The following is a 21,045-nucleotide window of genomic DNA, read 5'->3' as shown; positions in this document are numbered from 1 at the left end:
ACTGTTGGTGGGAATGCAAGCTGGTGCAGCCACTCTGGAAAACAGTATGGAGGTTCCTCAAAAAGTTGAAAATAGAGCTACCCTATGATCCAGCAATTACACTACTGGGTATTTACCCCAAAGATACAAAAGTAGGGATCCGAAGGGGTACGTGCACCCCGATGTTTATAGCAGCAATGTCCACAATAGCCAAACTGTGGAAAGAGCCACAATGTCCATCGACAGATGAATGGATAAAGAAGATGTGGTATATATATACAATGGAATATTATGCAGCCATCAAAAGGAATGAGATCTTGCCATTTGCAACGACGTGGATGGAACTGGAGGGTATTATGCTGAGCGAAATAAGTCAAACAGAGAAAGACATGTATCATATGACCTCACTGATATGAGGAATTCTTAATCTCAGGAAACAAACTGAGGGTTGCTGGAGTGGGGGGTGGGGTGGGAGGGATGGGGTGACTGGGTGATAGACACTGGGGAGGGTATGTGCTCTGGTAAGCGCTGTGACTTGTGCAAGACTGTTGAATCTCAGATCTGTACCTCTGAAACAAATAATGCAATATATGTTAAGAAAAAAAAAAAGAAGATAGCAGGAGGGGAAGAATGAAGGGGGGTAAATCAGAGGGGTAGACGAACCATGAGAGACGATGGACTCTGAAAAACAAACTGAGGGTTCTAGAGGGGAGGGGGGTGGGAGGTTGGGTTAGCCTGGTGGTGGGTATTGAGGAGGGCACATTCTGCATGGAGCACTGGGTGTTATGCACAAACAATGAATCATGGAACACTACATCTAAAACTAATGATGTAATGTATGGGGATTAATATAACAATAAAAAAAATTAAAAAAAAAAAAGTACAATGATGTGCTAGGAAGCAAAACAAAATAAGGAGAAACAGAGATAGGTGAAATGAAATGATTCTGCACAATCATTCATATCTAAGAAATTAAATGCTCCACAAACTCCTTGTAAGTTAGCTACTTTTTTAACAACTGTACTTGAACAAATGCTAAGGCATTTTATTGAAGTGAATCTGTAGCAGTGTTTGTTCAACATAAAAATACATTTTCATTCTCTCTGCATGTGATAGTTTTAGAAAAAATAGGTTGATAATTTTAAGACATTAAGTACATTGCTCTGTATTTTTCGCATATTTAAATTGTTTTAAAGGAACACAGAATGTTGCTATATACTATATTTTAAGGTTATTTATACTATTTTTGAACTATTTTTAAACACCATCACTACTCTAAAAGATACTATCAAAATGAATCAAGTAATAATCATCTGTGCCATACCCAACACCAAAGCATCACAGAACAAACCAAAACACTCTGAGTCCCCTACCTTTGTGAGAACTGCTGTGTGTTCTTCTCCACAACTAATATAGACGACTTTTTGTGTTCGTAGGAGTTTCACGTGGCAAGGAGACTCTCGATCTAAAATAAGAGAAAAATCAGAATGTCACTACCATTTGTCTTTGAGATGGAAATATACACAACTATTTTAGGATGAATTCTGGGTCCCCCTGGATCCCTGACTCACATATTCAGCTTCCTGCCTGTACATCCACTTGAATATCTAATAGACATCTCATTTTGAATACATCTAAAACCTAACTCATGGTTTCCCCACACTCCCCAACTCTGTCCACTCACCACCCCCAACACACACACACACACACACACACACACACAGAGTTTCCCTCAGTCCATAAATGGCAACTTCATCCTTCCATTTTTCCTCTCTTTACTTCAAGCACATACCCAGCAATGAGGAAAACCAACTGGCCCTACGTTCACAGTATATTCAAATCTGACTTTATTCCCACTGCTTCCAAACTGTCTTCCAGCCTCCTTGGGGCCTGCGCTAGCCAAAGTTAAATTGGATCACTCTTCTCCTCAAAACATTCGGTGTCTTCCCCTTTCACTGAGGGAAGCCGAATGCTTTCCTTTGCTTCCATGGCCCTACATCATCAGGCCTATACTACCTCTCTGACCTCCAGCCCTACTGCTCTTCCTCTCGCTCATTCCACTCTAGACTACACCACCTATCTTCCCACATTAGAGACTCTACACATCCTGTTCCCATTGACTGAAACATTCTTTGCCCAGATAGCTACATGTCCCCTTTTGCCCACCTGACCTCCTATAGGGCTCTGCTCAAACATCTTATCAAAAAGGCCCTCTCTGGAAACCTTATATAAAACAGGAAACTCTCCTCTCAAACCATCTGACATACTATACTTCTGCCCACCAGCATGCAGTCTCCGCGAAGTCAACAGTATTATCTGTTTTGTTCATTGCTGCACCCTTAGAACCTAACATGGGGCCAGCACACAGGAGATTCTCAAGAAGCATGTGTTAAACAAATAAAAGAGGTATACACAAAGAGTTTACTTACCTTCTTCATCACTGAGCCCTAGCTGCCCTGCATTATTCATCCCCCAGCCAAAAACTGCTCCTGAGAGAGACAAGGCAAAGCTGTGAGCTCCTCCTGCAGCCACCTGAGCCAGGGGGATGCCCTCCAGGGACCTCACCCTCTGCGGGCTGGCTTGGGAGGGGAACTCCTTCCCCAGGCCCAGCTGCCCGTGGCTGTTCTTTCCCCATGTGAAGAACTGACCATCTGAAATAAAAACAGGGTAACTGGTATTACCAGACATGATACAAGTTCCTTTCACAAAAATAACCTCATTAGAGCAATACAGTTGCCCAGTAAGATCATTTGTTAGTTGCTCCCCCTCAACCTACCAAACTCTCCTGAGCGCAAGGGCCAGAGACACTTCATGCTATGAAGACTGCCAAAACCAAAACTCCCACTTGTCATTACAACAGAGGGGTAAACTGAGTCTTACTGCCCTTCAAAGGCTATTAACATTTATACAAAGAAAAGAAAAAATTAAATGTTTAAGTCAATTCAGTTGTGAAGAGGCCAATTACCAGGCTTAGATCCACTAAGGGAGCTGAACTAGTTCTAAACACACCAAGATCATGAAACCCAGTGCTCAGGAGGTCCAGCTTTGACCTGGACTATTTCACAGAGCATTGAGCATGACATGTTGGTACAGATTTCCCTTCAAATTTATTCTAACATGGAATATAGCATTGTTTGCTGACTTAGGTTTCCCTAACTCCCTCCTTTTCACTTATTTGGGAGCTTGATAGTGGAATGTCGCTTGAGAGTGACTACAGCTAAGAAAAACCCATCTTCTGTATGTTCAAGAGCACTGAGATTCAGTCCTGCCTCCTTCTCATCCTCCCTGGGAGAGCAATGATGACCACCTTCCTCACTGTTTACGCCCTGAAAACGTATGAGCTGCACAAAGGCTGTCTCAGAAACACCACTGTCTAACAGGAGTGCATAGACCCTAACCAGTGAGTTAAAAGTGTCCAGTTAGATAACACCACATACAAATGCAAAGAGAAATGGTTCCCAAATTAACATAACATTAGCATACATTTCAATGTTATATTACCAGCTGCAAGAGCCAAGCAATGCCAGTTGCCACAGGAAACTTGTAATATCGTCTGCTGGTTCAGCTTTTGTATTAACCTAAAACAGAAAAGGCTTTCTTCTTAAGAAGGCATTCACACACAAACAGTGATCAGAAATATTCCCAACAGTTGTAATAAATAACATCTTTCCTAAAAGACTTTTTAAAAATCAAATGCATAATCTTACATGATACAGTTCTATTAGGTCTTTCACTAACTTCCTACCTCTTAGGCAGTTACTATTAAGAACAAAACAGAATAAAACAAAAAACACATCTGCACTTAAACCCATTGCAACACTCTGTTAATTACCACCTTGAAGGGGAAATGGAGTAAACGATAGAAGAGAGATCCCTAGGCATCTGGCTGCTGTCTATGTGGTTTTCAAAATGAGGGCAATGCAATGAAATGATCCAGCAATCTCACTTCTGGAGGTATAGCTAAAAGAACTGAAAGCAGGGTCCCAAAGAGATATCTGTACACCCACGTTCAGAATAGCATTATTCACAATGCCCAAAAGGTAGAAGCAACTAAAGTGTCCATCAACAGATGGAACAGAATGGAAAAACAAAATGTGGTGTATTCATACAAAGGAGTATTAAATCAACCTTCAAAAGAATGGGAATTCTGGCATATGCTACAATATGGGTGAAACTTAAGGACATTATGCTAAGTGATATAATCCATTAACAAAGGGGCAAATACTTTATGAATGCACTTATGAAAGACATCCAGAGTAGTCAGATTCATACAAATCAAGTCTGATGCTGCTTGCCAGTGGCTGGGAGAGAAGAAATGGGGAGCTGTTATTTAAGGGATAAAGACTAATTTTTGCAAGATAAATTTTTGCAATTTCTGGAGATTGTTTACACAACTATGTAAATATACTTAACACTACTGAGCTATACACTTAAAAATGGTTAGGATGCAAAATTTTATGTGAGGTGTATTTTGCCACAATTTTGAAAAAATAAGGACAAAACCTAAATTCCCTAGGATGGTAAAGAGGAAGAGCGTAGAGTACTTTTCAAATCCTGCTCCTGTGGGCTTGCTCATGTGAAACACGGGGACAAGAACAGTACTTACTTCACGGGGTTGTGGTAAAAAAAAAAAAAAAATGAAAAGAAATCCACGTAATGGTGCTTGGTGCTGCCCCACAGATTTGGGCACCTGGGAATATCTCCCACTCTCTATTGTACAGCTTGCAAGTTGCCATGATCTTCTTCATTAAGTCAAGGAGTCAGATGGACACGCTCTCAGGAGAGGGGCATCTTAGAAGATAGATGCCCAGTGGGGGAGGAGGAGATTATTTCAAGTGACAAGCAGATATTACCTTTGTTAATGTTTTATTTTCTCAGATATGAAAAGATTATAAAACAGAGTTCACATAGGCATTTAGTATCAAATAGAGCCCAACTATTTTTTATTGAGGTAACTGTAGACTTACATGCAGGTGTAAGAAATAATACAGACAGAGCCCTTGTATACTTTGTCCAGTTTCCCCCAGTGGTGACACTTTGTGAAACTATGGTATAAAATCGTAACCAAGGAACTAGTATTAATACAATCTACAAATCTTACTCATACTTCCCCAGTTTTATTTGTACTCAATTCTGTGTATTAATTTTACCACCTGTGTAGGTTCGTGTATCCACCACCACTGTCAAGATACTGAGCAGTTTGAACACCATAAGGATTCTTCATGCTGTACTTTTATAACCACTGCTCCCCTCCCCTATCCCTAACCCCTGACAACCCCTAATCTACCCTCCATTTCTAAAATTCTGTCATTTCAAGAATGTTACATAAATAAAATCACATAGTAGGCAACCTCTTGGGATTGGCTTTTTTGCCTCTCAGAATAACTCCCTGGACATTCATCCACGTTGTACAGGTATTAAAAGTTTGCAGAACCCCACTATTTTTTAAAATTGGAAAATGCATTACTGCCTAGGGGACCAGGTTTCAGAAATTTTATGCAGTAACAGCCCTTTTTTCCCTGGCCAGTTTCCACTCAAACTCCCCACGATTCTCCCTTTATGGGTCAACCGCTACCCTTACCACAATCTTCATAATCACAGTTACAGAAAGGAAGCAGGTCAAAAAAACAAAGAAACAACAGGGAAATGATAGGCTTGAGGTGGACAGGAGGGATATATAAAGAGTGCCAGCATATAACGTGTTTTACCTAAGCGTCTCATTCTCTCCTCCCAGTAACTTCGTAAAGGTACACAACACATAACTCCATTTTTAAGTTAAGAAATCAAGGCTTAGATAAGTTAAACAATTTGCCCAAGGTCACTCACCTAATTAATAATAGTACCAGTATTAGAATGGGAGGGCTGTTTGACTTCAAAGCTATGTTACTTTCCACAATACTAGGGTATGAATTAAGAAATTAATTTCAATTAAGTTTTAACATAAAATTATACACAAACCAAAGCCTCAGAAGTCATCCTTAATTCAGACATGACTAATGAAAATTAAATTGTTACTATAACACAGGTTACTTCATTTTTAGAAATGAAATGCCACTAAAAATCTTTGAGTCTCTGGTCATCAACAAGTAAAAAAATTTTTTTTAAAGATTTTATTTATTTGACACAGAGAGAGACACAGCGAGAGAGGGAACACAAGCAGGGGGAGTGGGAGAGGGAGAAGCAGGCTTGCCCGCCAAGCAGAGAGCCCGATGCGGGGCTCGATCCCAGGACCTGGAATCATGACCTGAGCCGAAGGCAGCCGCTTAACCGACTGAACCACCCAGGCGCCCCTGCACCAGAAGACTTCTTTTTTTTTTTAAAGATTTTATTTATTTATTTGATAGAGAGAGACACAGTGAGAGAGGGAACACAAGCAGGGGGAGCAGGAGAGGGAGAAGCAGGCTTCCCGCCAAGCAGGGAGCCCGATGCGGGGCTCGATCCCAGGACCCTGGGACCATGACCCGAGCCGAAGGCAGACGCTTAATGACTGAGCCACCTAGGTGCCCCAACAAGTAAAATATTTTTGTCAGTGACGTTATGAATCTTTTCCTTAATAGTCACATAATTTCATTAAAATATATATAGTGCCCGGGGCGCCTGGGTGGCTCAGTTGGTTAAGCGACTGCCTTTGGCTCAGGTCATGGTCCTGGAGTCCCGGGATCGAGTCCCGCATCAGGCTCCCTGCTCGGCAGGGAGTCTGCTTCTCCCTCTGACCCTCCTCCCTCTCATGCTCTCTGTCTCTCATTCTCTCTGTCAATAAATAAATAAAATCTTAAAAAAAAAAAAAAATATATATATATATATATATATATATAGTGCCCTTTTTTCTTATTGCTACTCTCTCTTTTCCCCAAAATTCAACTAATTTTTGGAAAAATGAATCCAAAATATTACCTGTTCTAAGTCAGGAAATGAATCAAATCACTCTTACCTCCATGTTCCTCTTTTCCTTAAAACAGCTTTTGATTAAAGTTACAAAAACCTAAGAAGGGCAAAAAAGGAAGAGGAAGAAGAGTATTTTGTCCTTTAAAGGGGAACAATAATTGGGCAGGGGAGGAGAGGCCATTTATTAAACGGCCTTGTAATAAGCAATAAATGTGCTGGACTCCCTTAACAACGGTGATGCAAAAGTGAGTAATCCAGGTTTCATGTCATCAAAAGTTCCCAGCTTTGTCTGACAAACAGTCATTAAATAAACAATTACAGTGAACACGACAAGTACAACAGTAGGGGTGTGCTCTATGTTTGTAATACAAAAGGGCAGGAATTAAGCGGCGGAAATAAACTAGTGGCCTCTTTGATCACCAAGAACCTCCACACACTGAGACTTCACCCCCTAAGAAAAGCACCTTGAAGTAACTTCAGTATTTTGGATGTTTACTTAGTGCTGAAGCATCTGTTAGATACTTTATTAAATCATCTAAGATTCAGAAATTAAATAAATATTTGAGTCTCAAAACCATGTATTAGTATTTTGTGTTACAAAAAAACTTTTGGGCTTGCCTGGGTGGCTCAGTCGTTAAGCGTCTGCCTTCGGCTCAGGTCATGATCCCAGGGTCCTGGGATCAAGCCCCGCATTGGGCTCTCTGCTCTGCAGGAAGCCTGCTTCTCCCTCTCCCCCTCCCCCTGCTTGTGTTCCTGCTCTCGCTGTCTCTCTCTCTGTCAAATAAATAAAGAAAGTCTTTAAAAAAAAAAAAGAAAAAGAAAAAACTTTTGCATATTTGGTATTTTAGCTGTTTGTAATGCTCATAATGGCTATTATTAGAAAACGGGTCAAACTTTTGATTCTAGTTTAGAGTCCTTAATTGAGTAATTGATTTAGGCTTACAATTTTAAGTTAAAGGTTAGTAAGTCCAGCAAGAGAAAAGATGCTTTTTTTATTCAAACATTTATTGAATTCCAAACACTATGCTAACAACCAGGTTACTAGAATAAATAAAGTACAATTCCTGAACAACTCACATTTTTTAACTGGAGACAGACACTTCTATAAATAATTACAATTTTTGTGACAAGTGCTATAAAGTATAAGGCACAGTAGTGGCACCCCCCCAAAAAAAAACAAACCAAAAAACAAAAAAAAACAAACCAGCAACTAAGTAAAGAAAGCAGAACCATAACAAGGATTCTAACAAAGCAAGAGCAGGAAAGAGTATTTATAAAACTGGCATCTGAAAACTCAGATTCCTGTCTGTGACATTCTTACCTGGGCACTGCCACCGAATCCTCGGTAGTCATGAGTCCTAGTTGACCATCACTCCCTGCACCCCAAGAAAACAGCTGGCCCCGGTCACTGAGGGCCAGGCTGTGCGACTCGCCACATGCCACATGGACAATGTGCTGATCTGCCAAAGCTCCAATTTGCTCTGAAAGAGACCAAACCAAGGAGGAAAATGTAGAGCCTAGAAATAGGAATCACACAAGACTTTCTTACACAGAATTATCCTTCTAGGCAGTTTCGTTTTTCACAAAGAACCACTAAATCTGTATATTTATAGGGATTATAAATTTCATACATTTCTACAAGCTATCAGTTTAGAGCCCAGCTACACTGGGTAGCATATATGACTGCAGCACCACATACATCCCAGGTATTCCCCCCTGGGCCTGGTGCTTCTCTCCAGGGAGAAGCCTGAGGTTTACTGTTGGGAGATACTGAACCAGAGAGGCTCAAATGTGAGTGGGAATGAGGCATATTACTTAAACCAGTGGGACTGGTAAAATTCTGCTTGGGAACAATAAGACTCCTTTCCCAGAGCCCTCCCTCCCTAATCCAGAAAATACCTTTCTCCCCAAGGTTCCAGAACACAGCCTCATACATAATACCTAGCCAAGAAAAAGGAGGATTTCTCTGAAAAAAAAAAAAGGCCCAAAAGAGAAGATCCACAGACACTGGCATCTGTGGGTCCCCCAATGAAATGTCCAGCTTCCTGTGACTTAACAAGCCTTGCCCTCACACAATTCCACTCACATTTTAGAACCGCACTCTTAAATATAAAAGGCTGGGCACAGCACTTTCCTCACATATGAGGAAAATGCTAACATGAAAGAAAAAAAAGAGAAAATGAACTCAGAAGATAAGGATCATGCTGGGCGCAGAAAAAATATTTAAGCTGTTAGAGAAATAGAAGAAGATAAGGACCATTCAAACATTTGAGGAATAAAATCATCTTAGAAAATGAAAATATGGCAGCATGAATTTAAAGACAAAAACCTTTCAAAAGCAGACTGGGAAATAAGAATTGAAGAAATTCCCACAACCATATGGTCAACTCATCTTCAAAAAAACAGGAAAGAATATCCAGTGGAAAAAGTCTCTTCAACAAATGGTGTTGGGAAAACCGGACAGCAACATGCAGAAGAATGAAACTGGACCATTTTCTTATACCATACACAAAAATAAATTCAAAATGGATGAAAGACCTAAATGTGAGACAAGAAACCATCAAAATCTTAGAGGAGAATACAGGCAACAACCTCTTTGACCTTGGCCAGAGCAACTTCTTACTAGACATGTCTCCAGGGGCAAGGGAAACAAAAGCAAAAGTGAACTATTGGGACTTCATCAAAATAAAAAGCTTCTGCACAATGAAGGAAATAGTCAACAAAACTGAAAAGCAACCTACAGAATGGGAGAAGATATTTGCAAATGACATAGCTGATAAAGGGTTAGTATCCAAAATCTATACTTACCAAACTCAACACCCCAAAACTAAATAATCCAGTTAAGAAATGGGTAGAAGACATGAATAGACATTTTTCCAAAGAAGACATCCAGATGGCTAAGAGACACATGAAAAGATGCTTAACATCCCTTGGCATCAGGGAAATACAAATCAAAACCACAATGAGATACCACCTCACACCAGTCATAATGGCTAAAATTAACAAGTCAGGAAACAACAAATGTTGGCAAGGATGTGGAGAAAGGGGAACCCTCTTACACTGTTGGTGGAAATACAAACTGGTGCAGCCACTCTGGAAAAGAGTAGGGAGGTTCCTCAAAAAGTTAAAAAGAGAACTAACCCTATGATCCAGCAATTGCACTACTAAATATTTACCCAAAGGATACAAAAATACAGATTCGAATGGTTACATGCACCCTGATGTTTACAGCAGCATTATCAACAATAGCCAAACTATGAAAAGAGCCCAAATGTCCATCAACTGATGAATGGATAAAGAAGAAGTGGTATATACATACAATGGAGTATGACTCAGCCTTCAAAAAAAAAAAAAAAGAAATCTTGCCATTTGCAATGATGTGGATAGAACTAGAGTGTATAACACTAAGTGAAATAAGTCAGTCAGAGAAAGAGAAATACCATACGATCTCACTCGTATGTGGAATTTAAGAAAGAAAACAGATAAAGATATGGGAAGGGGGGAAAGTAGAAAGGGAAACAAACCATAAGAGACTCTTAAAAATAGAGAAAAACTGAGGGTTGATGAAGGGAGGCGAGTAGGGGACGGATATTAAAGAAGGCACTTTTTGTGATGAGCACTGGGTGTTGTATGTAAGTGATGAATCACTGAATTCTACTCCAGAAACCAATATTGCACTGTATGTTAACTAAAATTTAAATTAAAAAAAAGAAGAAGAAATTTTCTAAGAAATAGAACAAAAAGACAAAGAGCAAAACAGAGGGGATTAAAAAAGAAAGAAATGAGGGGATTACTTCAAGAGGTCCAATAATGGAAAAATAAGAACTCCATAAAGGAGATGGGGAAAATACAAGGTAAAACCATTTCAAAGAAGAAATACAAGAAAAGTTCTCATAAGGACTTAAATTTCACATTGATAGGACCTATGAAGGACTCAGAATAATGACTGATGAAAGACCTACTTCAGAGGACTTCATCTTGAAATTTTAGAACACCAAAAAAGACTCTAAAAGTTTCTAGAACGGAAAACAATTTATATACAATAGAACAGGGATCAGAATGGCATTAGATTTCTCAGAAGCAATACTGAAAACTAGAAGACAATGGAGCAATGCCTTCACAATATTGAAGGAAAATGACCTCCAATTGAGAATTCTATATCTAACTAACCATGAATAAAATATGAGGAGAGAGGGGAAAAAGGAATAATTTGCAGGCATGTAAGGCTCTCAAAATATTTTACCTCCAATGCTGCCTCTCTCAGAAAGTTACCATAAGATAATGCCTCCTAAACAAAGGAAGATTCAGGATCCAGCAAACAAATCCTACATAAGAATTCTTAGGTGAAGAACATTTCCAAAACAGCTATAATGTAGCAGGCCCATGAGGCAAAGTTGAAGGAATGTCTCCAAGGTGAAAAGCAAAATACAATCTGATGAGTTTTATATTGTTATGGGTTTTACAGTTCTGTCAGAGAATACAGAGGTTACTATGCAAAAGAAAAAAAAAGATATAATTAACTCCAGAAAATACATAAAATGTCTTATAGGAAATAAAAGCAATCATTGAACACAGAACCATAAAAACCAAACAAATATAATTTACATAATCAAAAATTTAATTGTCAAATGATTTCAGCAATCAATTATTTGGGAAAGGATGAGTATCTAGGGGTGAGGAAGAGGAAAGAGTAGATGGAGAATATAAAGGAATGCTAATCTTCCCCAGTGTCTCTATGTTATGTCCAATACTGAAAAAAAAAATCAAGAAACAGCATATAAGCATGTCATTTAGAAAACATAAATATTAAAAGAAAGAGCTAAAACTGTTCAGAGAAATGGTCTCTGCTAGTGAAGCTGCAGGGGAGGCAGGGAGCTTCTGTTTGACCTAAAGATAGTTTGTATAAATATATTACTTGGAAACAAAGTTTTTATTTAAATTAAGCAACCGAAAACATGCTCATGACAGAGAAATCTCCTAAAAGACGCTTTAACTCCTGTAGTTCCCATTGCCCAACTTCTTTAACCTCTATTCACTATTAGACCCCATATCCCAACTCAGCTTTGCCTCACGCACTAGGAACAGTCCTGTCTTTATTTTGGAATAAGGTAAGAAACTCCTTCTGAAGTACCTTGGGTGATTCAGACTCTACTCCTCTCACCAAATATCCACCTTGTACCACAGTTCCAGGATTTGGGCAGCTTTTATGTCCTCCTGGGCCTGGGCACCTGGCCTGACACCTCAGCCATGACTGAGGCCTGGCCCCTAATACCTGACTTCCTACGCCAACCATTAGCCTTTCCTGCCCGGACGTCAGCATTCAGCCTAACAGGATGCTCTTTACCTGATCTGCCACTATGTTCTTGCCTCAAAACCTGTCAATAGCATCCCTCTTGATCTTGTTTACCACAGCCGAACAGCCTCAAAAGGGCATGGTAAAACCTAAGACAAACCAATTCCTGGTCATTAGCCACCAAACCACCACTGCTACAACAAAACCTGCAGCCCCAAAGGCAACGCTCGGTAATGCAAAAATTTGTGAGGAATCAAACCGGTGACTGCACCAAGTCCAACTTATTTGATTTCTTCTAGCCAGAAAACTAAGCTCATCTGATTCAGACTGGGGATCTGTTGGAGTGACGTTATAATCCCTCTTCCAGAATCCACTCCCCAGGTCAGGCCGACGTGGGAATGAATGCTTCATTCACACCCCTCCCTGAACACTCCCCTGCTCCAGTTGGGAACGTTCAGGCTGCAGGTACATTTTCACATGCAGTCTCTCTGGTTCATTCTGTCAAGACTCTACGCTATATTGTGCAGATCATGACAGAACCTCAACCCACACATTAAAATAATTAAACACGCTGAAGAAATATTTGGCATTTTTTGAGGATAAAAGTATATTTTCTCTCTGATCCTCTCATAGCAACCCTTTCAAGTCTTTAACAGTCCTTAGCAATGTTCTCAAATCAGAATGAGCCAAGGTAATAGGAATGAGCAAGGTAATAGGAATGAGCCAGAACAGCGGCAAATGTGGAGTACTGCTTAGAACAAGTCAGCAGTTCAACTGGACTTACGTTATTATGATTATTTCTACTTGGTTTTGAGCCCACAAAATTTTAAATGTATTTTCAGGTAAAAGTGAATTGGGCATTAAACCATCAAAGGGTGGCAATAGAGAGGATGGTATGAGCCTAGAGGGAAATGCATGATGTCAAACACTTACTTAATCCTGCAACAACCCTGTGAGGCAGGGTTATAGTAAGCCCCAACTCAGAAAACATATGTAATTTGGCCAAGATTCACAACTAATGAGTGGAGAAACTAGAATTGGATCCCAGGTCCTTCTGACTTTAGAGCCCATTGTACCCACTAGGCTGTATTACATTCTGTCATGGAAAAAGATTAGACAGATACGAAACTGGTAAAAGTAACAGTGAAGTGATTAGCCTAGATATGAAAAGTGGGAAATGGACCTTTTCCTCATTGTTCAGATGAGAAATATATTCAGTAGTTTGCAGTTGAATGGAAAGCATAGAGAATATACAAAATTTGTGCTCAATATTTGCTACTAAATTTTAACTAATAAAACTATAATAAATTAAATGTCAGCAGTTGGTATGACAAAAGAAATTAAACTCTCATTACTTAAATGTCTCCTCTCTGAGGTTCCCCAAATTGTCTACTCCAGGATTACACTTTTCTTTAGGAGTAGAAAACAAAAGGCAGAGCCATCCTGTGAGAAATGTTGTGCTTTGCCCTGCCATCCTGTGGATTCTGAGTCCTCACATTCACCCAACCCTCGTTCCTGTTTCCCATGGGACTCACCCTAGTGCACATCCTGCCTCTTGCTGCTACATTCTGCTCTCCCCTGGCAGTGTTCCCCCAGTACTGTCAACCCAGTCTGAGGGGGGCAGCTGACTTCTACTGCAGTTCTGGGATGAGGGAAATAAACATTATCTCAGCAAACCACTCAAAACAAAATATAATCCAAATTCTCCTGCAGATCCCCCCAAAAAAGAATTTCCTAGTGCCTGACTCTCCTCCTGGGGTGCCCTGTCTTCCCACAACATGACTAGGCTCTCTCTCCATTGTTTGCTTCTGTATCTGTTTTGTCCTAAGCCATATTCCAACTATTTTCTTAAGTATTCTCATCTAAACATTTGGGGGAGGGGGAGCCTGGGCTATGCTCAGTAGAGTCTCAACTCTATAATACAACTCACACTTTAAAGTGATCCCACCCCCATAAAAGAGATCTCTCCACAGCAGGAATTATATCTTGTTTCTGAACCAAGACACTCAAACCAGAGTCAGTTTTTCAAAACCAAATTTTTTATTTATTGTACAGTAAAACTGATCTTTTATTATGTACAAGTCTATGAATTCAAGCACATGTCACAAAGAAGATATGGAACAGTCCCATCACTCAAAAAAAAAAAGTCCCTTGGTCACACACTCTCCTCATACCTAACTCCTGGCAACCACTAATCTGTTTTTTAGCACTATAGTTTTATATTTTCAATACTGTCACATAATGGGATCCTATAGTTTCTAACCTTTCAAGACTGGATTCTTTCATTCAATATAATGCCTGGAAGACTCATCCAGGTTGTAGCACGTATCTCATGGTATGTTCCTTTTTATTTGTGGGTACTACTCCACTGCATTATGGATGTACCACAAAGCACTGTTCCCAGTTTTTAGCAATTAGAGAGATGCAATAAACATTTCTGTACAAGTTACTGTGTGAGAATAAGTTTTCATTTCTCTGAAATAAATGCCCAGGAGTAGGTATTTTAAACTTCCTAGATTATTATTTTTGAAGTCAATTTCTTATATACAGCATATGGTTGGGTAATTTTTAAAATTTTTTTTTTTTAAAGATTTTATTTATTTATTTGAGAAAGTGAGAATGAGAGAGAGAGAGAGCACATGAGAGGGAGGAGGGTCAGAGGGAGAAGCAGACTCCCTGCTGAGCAGGAAGCCTGATGTGGGACTCGATCCCGGGACTCCAGGATCATGACCTGAGCCGAAGGCAGTCGCTTAACCAACTGAGCCACCCAGGCGCCCCTAATTTTTTAAATTTAATATAAGATCTATATTTTGATTGTTTTGTTTAGACTATATTTAATAAAATCATTGATATATTTGGATTTTTGACCTACTTTTTTATTATTTGTTTTCTGTTCATTCCCTTTGTTTTTCATTGCTTTTTTCCTCATTCCTGCCTTTGTTCGCTTTATTTAAATACTTTCTAGTATTCTATTTTAATTCATTGTGGTCTTTTTTACGATATCTCTTTGTATGGTTACCTAAGTGATTGCTCTAGGGATTACAATATAAATAGTTATCCTTTCAGAGTCTACTTAGAATCAGTACTATTTCAAGTAAAATGCAGAAACTCTACACTATATAGGTTCCTTCATTCTCCCCACCCAAGCTACAGCAGTCTTAAATAGTACATCTGCAACACTTTGAAAACTCTATCACAAGGTTATAATTTTTGCTATCAATCAGTATGTTTTAAAGAACTCAAGAAGAGAATAGTTTATTATATTTGCCCATATATCTACTATTTCTGTTGCTCTCTATTCATTCCTGATGTTCTGATATTCCTTCTGGTATCATTTCCCTTCTGTCAAAATAACTTCTTTTAGCAATGGTTCAGTACAGGTCTGCTGGCTATGGATTCTCTGACTTTTCCTTCATCTGAAAATGCCTTCATTTCACATTCATTTGTGGAGAGTGTTTTTTGCTGGATACAGAATTCTGAGTTGACTTCTTTTCTTGCAGCACTTTAAAAGTGGCCATGCTACTTACGGCCTCCATAGTTTCTGGGGTGAAATCCATAATGATGTCAATGAATATTCCCCTACAAGTAATATGTGTCTTTCCCCTGGTTGCTTTCAAGTATTTTGTCTTTAATTTTTAGAAGTTTGGTTATGATCTTCTAGGTGTGGATTTCTTTTGGTTTATCTTATTTGGGTTTACTGTACTTATTGAATCCACTTATTGAACCTGTTTATGTCTTTGCCAAATTTAGAAATCTGTCAGCCATTATCATTTTCAGCACCACATTCTTTCTCCTCTCCTGCTGGGATTTCCATGACATGAACATCAGACCTTTTGTCCTTGTCCCACATGTCCCCAGAATCCTGTTTAATTTTTTGCCTCAATCTGCTGTTATTCAGATTGGGGAAATTCTACTGGCTTATCTTCAGCTTCACCAATTCTTTCCTCTGTCCTCTCCATTCTGCTACTGAGTCCAGCCAATGACTTTTTCATTTTGGCTGTTTCATTGGTTCTTCTTTATATCACCTATTTCTTTGCAGAGAATTTCATTTTTCCATTTAGTTCACAAGAATTTGAGCCAGCTGGGTGGAACATTTGTGTAACAGCTGCTTGAAAGTCTTCAACAGATAATCCCAACACCTATGTCATTCCAGCACTGCATCTACTGATTGTCCCTTATTATACTAGTTGAGTTTTCCTGTTCTGTTTTGTTTTTTTTAAGATTTTATTTTTACTTGAGAAGGAGAGAGAGAGAGCACACATGAGTGCAGGAATGGGGGGAGAGACAGAGGGAGAGGGAAAAGCAGGCTCTCTGCTGAGCAGGGAGCCCGATGCAGGGCTCGGTCCCAGGACCCTGGGATCATGACCTGAGCTGAAGGCAGATCCTTAACAAACTGAGCCACCCAGTCACCCCTTTCCTGGGTTTTCATATGCTGAGTGATTTTGGATAGTACCATAAACATTCTGAGTATTATAAGACTCTCAGTCTTATTTAAATCTTCTGGAGAAGGTTGACAATTTTGTTGTAGTTTTCAAAGCTTCTGCAGTGCCATTCAAATTTGTGCCCTGCATGCACCACATTGAGGCAAGTCTGGAATGTAGGTGGTGGTCTATGTGTTAGCTCAGTTCTTAGAGTCATTTCTATGCTAAGCAGGATAAGATCCACACATAAACAGCTCAGGGATGAGCCCAGGAGTTCATAGATGACTATATGCAGTTGCTTTCCCAAAGTTCTCCTTCCCTGAAATCTGTGAAATCTGCCCAACACTTTCAGGTTTCTTGGGGCTCCTTTGCTGCTCTCTAGCCTATATACTGTACTTCCACAGCTCTACCTGCCTCTGGGGCCAAATGGCAGGAGGACTGGAGGGGGAAATTGGTGAACTCAATGGCAATCCAGTGGTACTTTGAATTCTGGTCTTCGTTCCCAATCCACCTCCCATCATTTGCTTTTCAGAGCCCTCAAATAGCTACTCCATTTATTCTGTCCAGGTTTTATAGTTGCGTTCTGCAGAAGAGATAAAAAAGAATGTGCTTACCCCATCCTTCCTGAAACTGGAAACCTAGAGCCAGAATTTTAAAATAACATTTTTTTTTTCTGTACGTGTGAGGCTTTTTGTTTTGTTTTTGTTTGTTTTATATTTTGGTTAATCAGAGAAAGTCCACAAACTGTCTTTGTTCAACCTGGCTAAATTTTTTTTAAAAAGCCAAAAAACCAAAGGTACAGCTCTCCCACAAATGCTCCCACTAAAATTACATTTAACCTTCTTCTACAGTGAAGGGCTGGATTCCTGGAGCCAGGCAGCATCTCTGAGCAGCTGATACTTCATTTAAATTATCCAGGAATATCAAATGCTTACTTGCTTAATCCTATGTATGACTGCCCAAGTTTAAACAATCATTAAACCAAATCTTTTCAACTAAAGAATGAGAAAAAAAGATCAGTTGTAATAAGAGTTCAGAGCAGTATTTCTCAGTTCAGAGATAGGTGACTTTACCTTGGGCTTTAGAGTTCATATACAACCTTACCCACCAAAACAATAACAATAACAACAACAACAACGATGACGATGAAACCACTTCACACTATGAAGAATGCTTCTGAGAATATTTTCTTCTCAAAGCCATAAATTTCAAATTACCATGTATGCTTTCAGATGCAATAAACCATATATACTAAGGCAGTTAGAACATATGGAGGCCTGTCACAGGCAATGGGAGGGGAGAAGACTCTTTGTGAGTCATTAGCACTACCACTAGTCAGAATAAGATCAGCTGCAGTGATTCAGTTATTTTCAGGAACTCAGAGTTGTCAATCATGGCATAATCTGATGCTTTACAAGGATTTTAATAGAGAGGCATGGTTCTGGTCCAAAACGGCAAGGTAGAAAGACCCTGAACTCACTTCCTCCACAGAACACACCAAATCCACACCTATTTATAGAGCAATTCCTCCTGAAGAAGAACTAAGGGCTGACTCAACAGCTTTAGCACATCAAAAGATAGACCACACAGAGAACAGTAAGAAAGAGAGGAGACAAAGTAACAAAGGGAACCCCCACCCCAACACTGTGAACTGCAGTGGGGATGGATAGTACTGAGGGACCGTGGGCAGATCTGTCTCCCATGGGGCACAGGAAGAAAGCCTCAGTTTAAAAGAGCAACTAGGACATAAAAGATCCAGCTCTAGTACTCCACCAAATGGTGGGGAGCTGCCAGAACTCTCTCCAGGCTGGAGGGGCTGGTGAGAGTCATAGTTAACGTCCCCCGCCCCCAACCTCCACTCTGATAGTGCAAATGAGGGCAGGGTCCAGATGCCATAGCTGGCCTGCCACCTCAGTGAGCACAGGGCCCTAGCCCACAACATTCCTGGATGGCACAGAAAAAAAGCCACACTTAAAAAGAGCAAAGAGAATATAGAAGTAGCCCTAAAACCCTGCCAAACAGCCGGGGAGCTGCTGGAACGCTCTCCACATCTGAGGGGCTGAAGAGCACCATGGTTTACATTCCCCTTCCACCTTGAAGCATGGACGAGAACAAGGTCCAGGCACCCTAAGTGACCTAACGCCTCAGCGAGCCCCAAGCCCCTAGCCCACACCAGCCCCAGCCATCCCACTAAGGTGGCCCCAGCATACAACACCATGATAACCCTGGTCAGTGCTCACTATAGCTCCAGCCACTGCACCGAGGTGACAGAGGCACAAAGCACCTTAATACACTCCAGGCCTGCACCACTTTGGCCTCAGATGGCTTGGCTAAGCTTCCCTTGATGCAGAGTGCTCCAACATCCTGGCTCTTGCTAGTTTTGGCTCTGGCCACCCCACACCCACCACATGGAACACCCCAGAACCCCAGTCCATGTCTCTCTCAGTTCCAGCTGCCCTGCCAGGGTACCCTCTACATGGAATGACCCAGGAACCCAAAGGCCATACCCCGCCTTGTCTCCAGCCACCCCACCAGGATGACCCTGTGTAAAGTGCCCTGAGACATCCTGGCCCACATTAACCTTGGCTCCAGTTGCCCCACCAGGGCACCCCCTATGCTGAGCATCCCAGAACCCCCCAGCTTACACCCACTTCAGCTTTAGCAAGTCCTGCCAGGGCAACCTCCAGACAGAGAGACCCAGAACAACACAACCACACCAATTCAGCTCTGACCATTCCACCAGGGCAGCCCCAGCAGAGAGTGCCCTTTGACCACAAACCCATGCCAGCCACAGTTTCAGCCAGACACGCAAAGTCACCAGGCACACACCGTCTACACAGGGGATGACCATATACAAAGCCATTCCTTCAAGTTCAGGAGAAGTAGCTGTTCTGCCTAATCCATAGAAACAAACACAAAAGAAGAAGATAGTAGGAAGGGTAAAATGAAGTGGGGGGAAATCAGAGGGGGAGACGAACCATGAGAGACTATGGACTCTGAGAAACAAACTGAGGGCTCTAGAGAGGAGGGGGGTGGGGGGAGGGGTTAGCCTGGTGATGGGTATTAAAGAGGGCATGTATTGAATGGAGCACTGGGTGTTATATGCAAACAATGAATCAGGGAACACGACATCAAAAACTAAAAATGTAATGTATGGTGATTAACATAATAAAATTTTAAAAAATTTAAGCATGGAAATATAAACCTAGAATTAAAATGGTTTTGTTTTTAATTCTGTTTAATGAACAATGCAAAAATGGCTAGGACTGTAACAACAAGAAGAAACTGGAAAATTATCAAAGGTGTGTTTGAATTGGAACTGTGCTGTTTCATATGCCACGAAAGTGCCTCTAATCTAGTAGCTCACACTAAAAACCAACTTTCCATGCTAAAAAAAAAAAAAAAACAAACACAAAAGTCAAGCAAAATGAAGAGACAGAGGAATACGCTCCAAATGAAAGAACAAGACAAAACCTCAGAAAAAGAACAAAATGGAGATAAGCAACATGCCTGATAAAGAGTTTAAAGTAATGGTCATAAAGATGCTCACTGGACTAGAGGGGAAAATGTATGAACTCACTAAGAACTTCCACAAAGAGATAAAAAATATAAAAAAGAACCAATGAGAGCTGAAAAATACAATAACTGAAATGAAAAGTACACTAAAGGGAATCAACAGATTAGCAGATGGAGAAGAACAGAGCAATGACCTGGAAGACGGAGAAATGGAAAGCACCCAAGTGGAACAACAACAACAACAAAAGAATTTTTAAAAAATGAGGAGGGGTCGGGGGGGCATGCCTGGCTGGCTTAGTTGGTAAAGCATAGAATCTCAATTGTGGGGTTGTCAGTTTGAGCCCCACACTGGGTGTAGAATTTACTTTTTAAAAAGTAGCTACTTAATGCAGTTGATGTTCTAGTAACACACTGTTTGTTGTATCAACTCCTCTGATTCTATCATTAGCTGCAGAGAAAAAAAGTAATGAACACCATCACCATTAACCAAGTCTGGTCTCTCTGTATTCATATACAATAAAACTGTTACTTTAAGAAAATAAGATATGAGGATAGGTTGAAGAGGAACTTAAAAAAATACATGGAAACAATGAAAATGAAAACACAATAGTCCAAAATCTTTGGGATGCCCTGAAAACAACTCTAAGAAGGAAATTTACAGCAATACAGGACCTCAAGAAACAAGAAAAATCTCAAATAAACAATGTAACGCTACACCTAAAGCAACTAGAAAAAGAAGAATAAACAAAACCCAAGGGGAGGAGAAAGAAGAAAATAATAAAGAGCAGAAATAAATGAAATAGACTAAAAAAAAAATAGAAAAAATATCAATGAATCAAGAGCTGGTTCTTTAAAAAGATAAAGATATACCTTTAGCCCGACTCATCAAGAAAAAAAAAAGGATAAATTAAATCAGAAATGAAAGACAAGTAAAAAGATACACTACAGATA

The 21,045-nt window shown here is 40.2% G+C and overlaps 1 protein-coding gene across 9 annotated transcripts in view; it reads right to left on the bottom strand.

Moving 5' to 3' along the window:
- HERC3 (HECT and RLD domain containing E3 ubiquitin protein ligase 3) overlaps positions 1 to 21,045 on the bottom strand; it is a 128,711-nt gene that overhangs the window by 64,538 nt on the left and 43,128 nt on the right. For 7 of the 9 annotated variants that reach the window (XR_010409467.1, XM_064584788.1, XM_064584792.1 and 4 more), the window contains 4 exons: positions 8,186 to 8,345; positions 3,463 to 3,557; positions 2,409 to 2,630; positions 1,353 to 1,444 (listed from right to left, as the gene is read on the bottom strand). Coding sequence is in view for 8 of the 9 variants with exons in the window: in XM_064584788.1 (XP_064440858.1) it covers positions 1,353 to 1,444; positions 2,409 to 2,630; positions 3,463 to 3,557; positions 8,186 to 8,345 (569 nt within the window). In the remaining variant the exon portion in view is untranslated. The remainder of the gene's footprint in view (positions 1 to 1,352; positions 1,445 to 2,408; positions 2,631 to 3,462; positions 3,558 to 8,185; positions 8,346 to 21,045) is intronic. The other 2 variants (XM_045880764.3, XM_045880767.3) reach the window with 1 other exon arrangement.

The sequence above is a fragment of the Mirounga angustirostris genome, unplaced genomic scaffold, assembly GCF_029215605.1.
Source record: "Mirounga angustirostris isolate CCGP_5_RB_7025 unplaced genomic scaffold, mMirAng1.0.hap1 SCAF_2, whole genome shotgun sequence".
Classification (NCBI taxonomy): Eukaryota; Metazoa; Chordata; class Mammalia; order Carnivora; family Phocidae; genus Mirounga; species Mirounga angustirostris.
The sequence above is the reverse complement of the archived record's forward strand: the minus strand, read 5'-3'. Positions and strand labels throughout refer to the sequence as shown.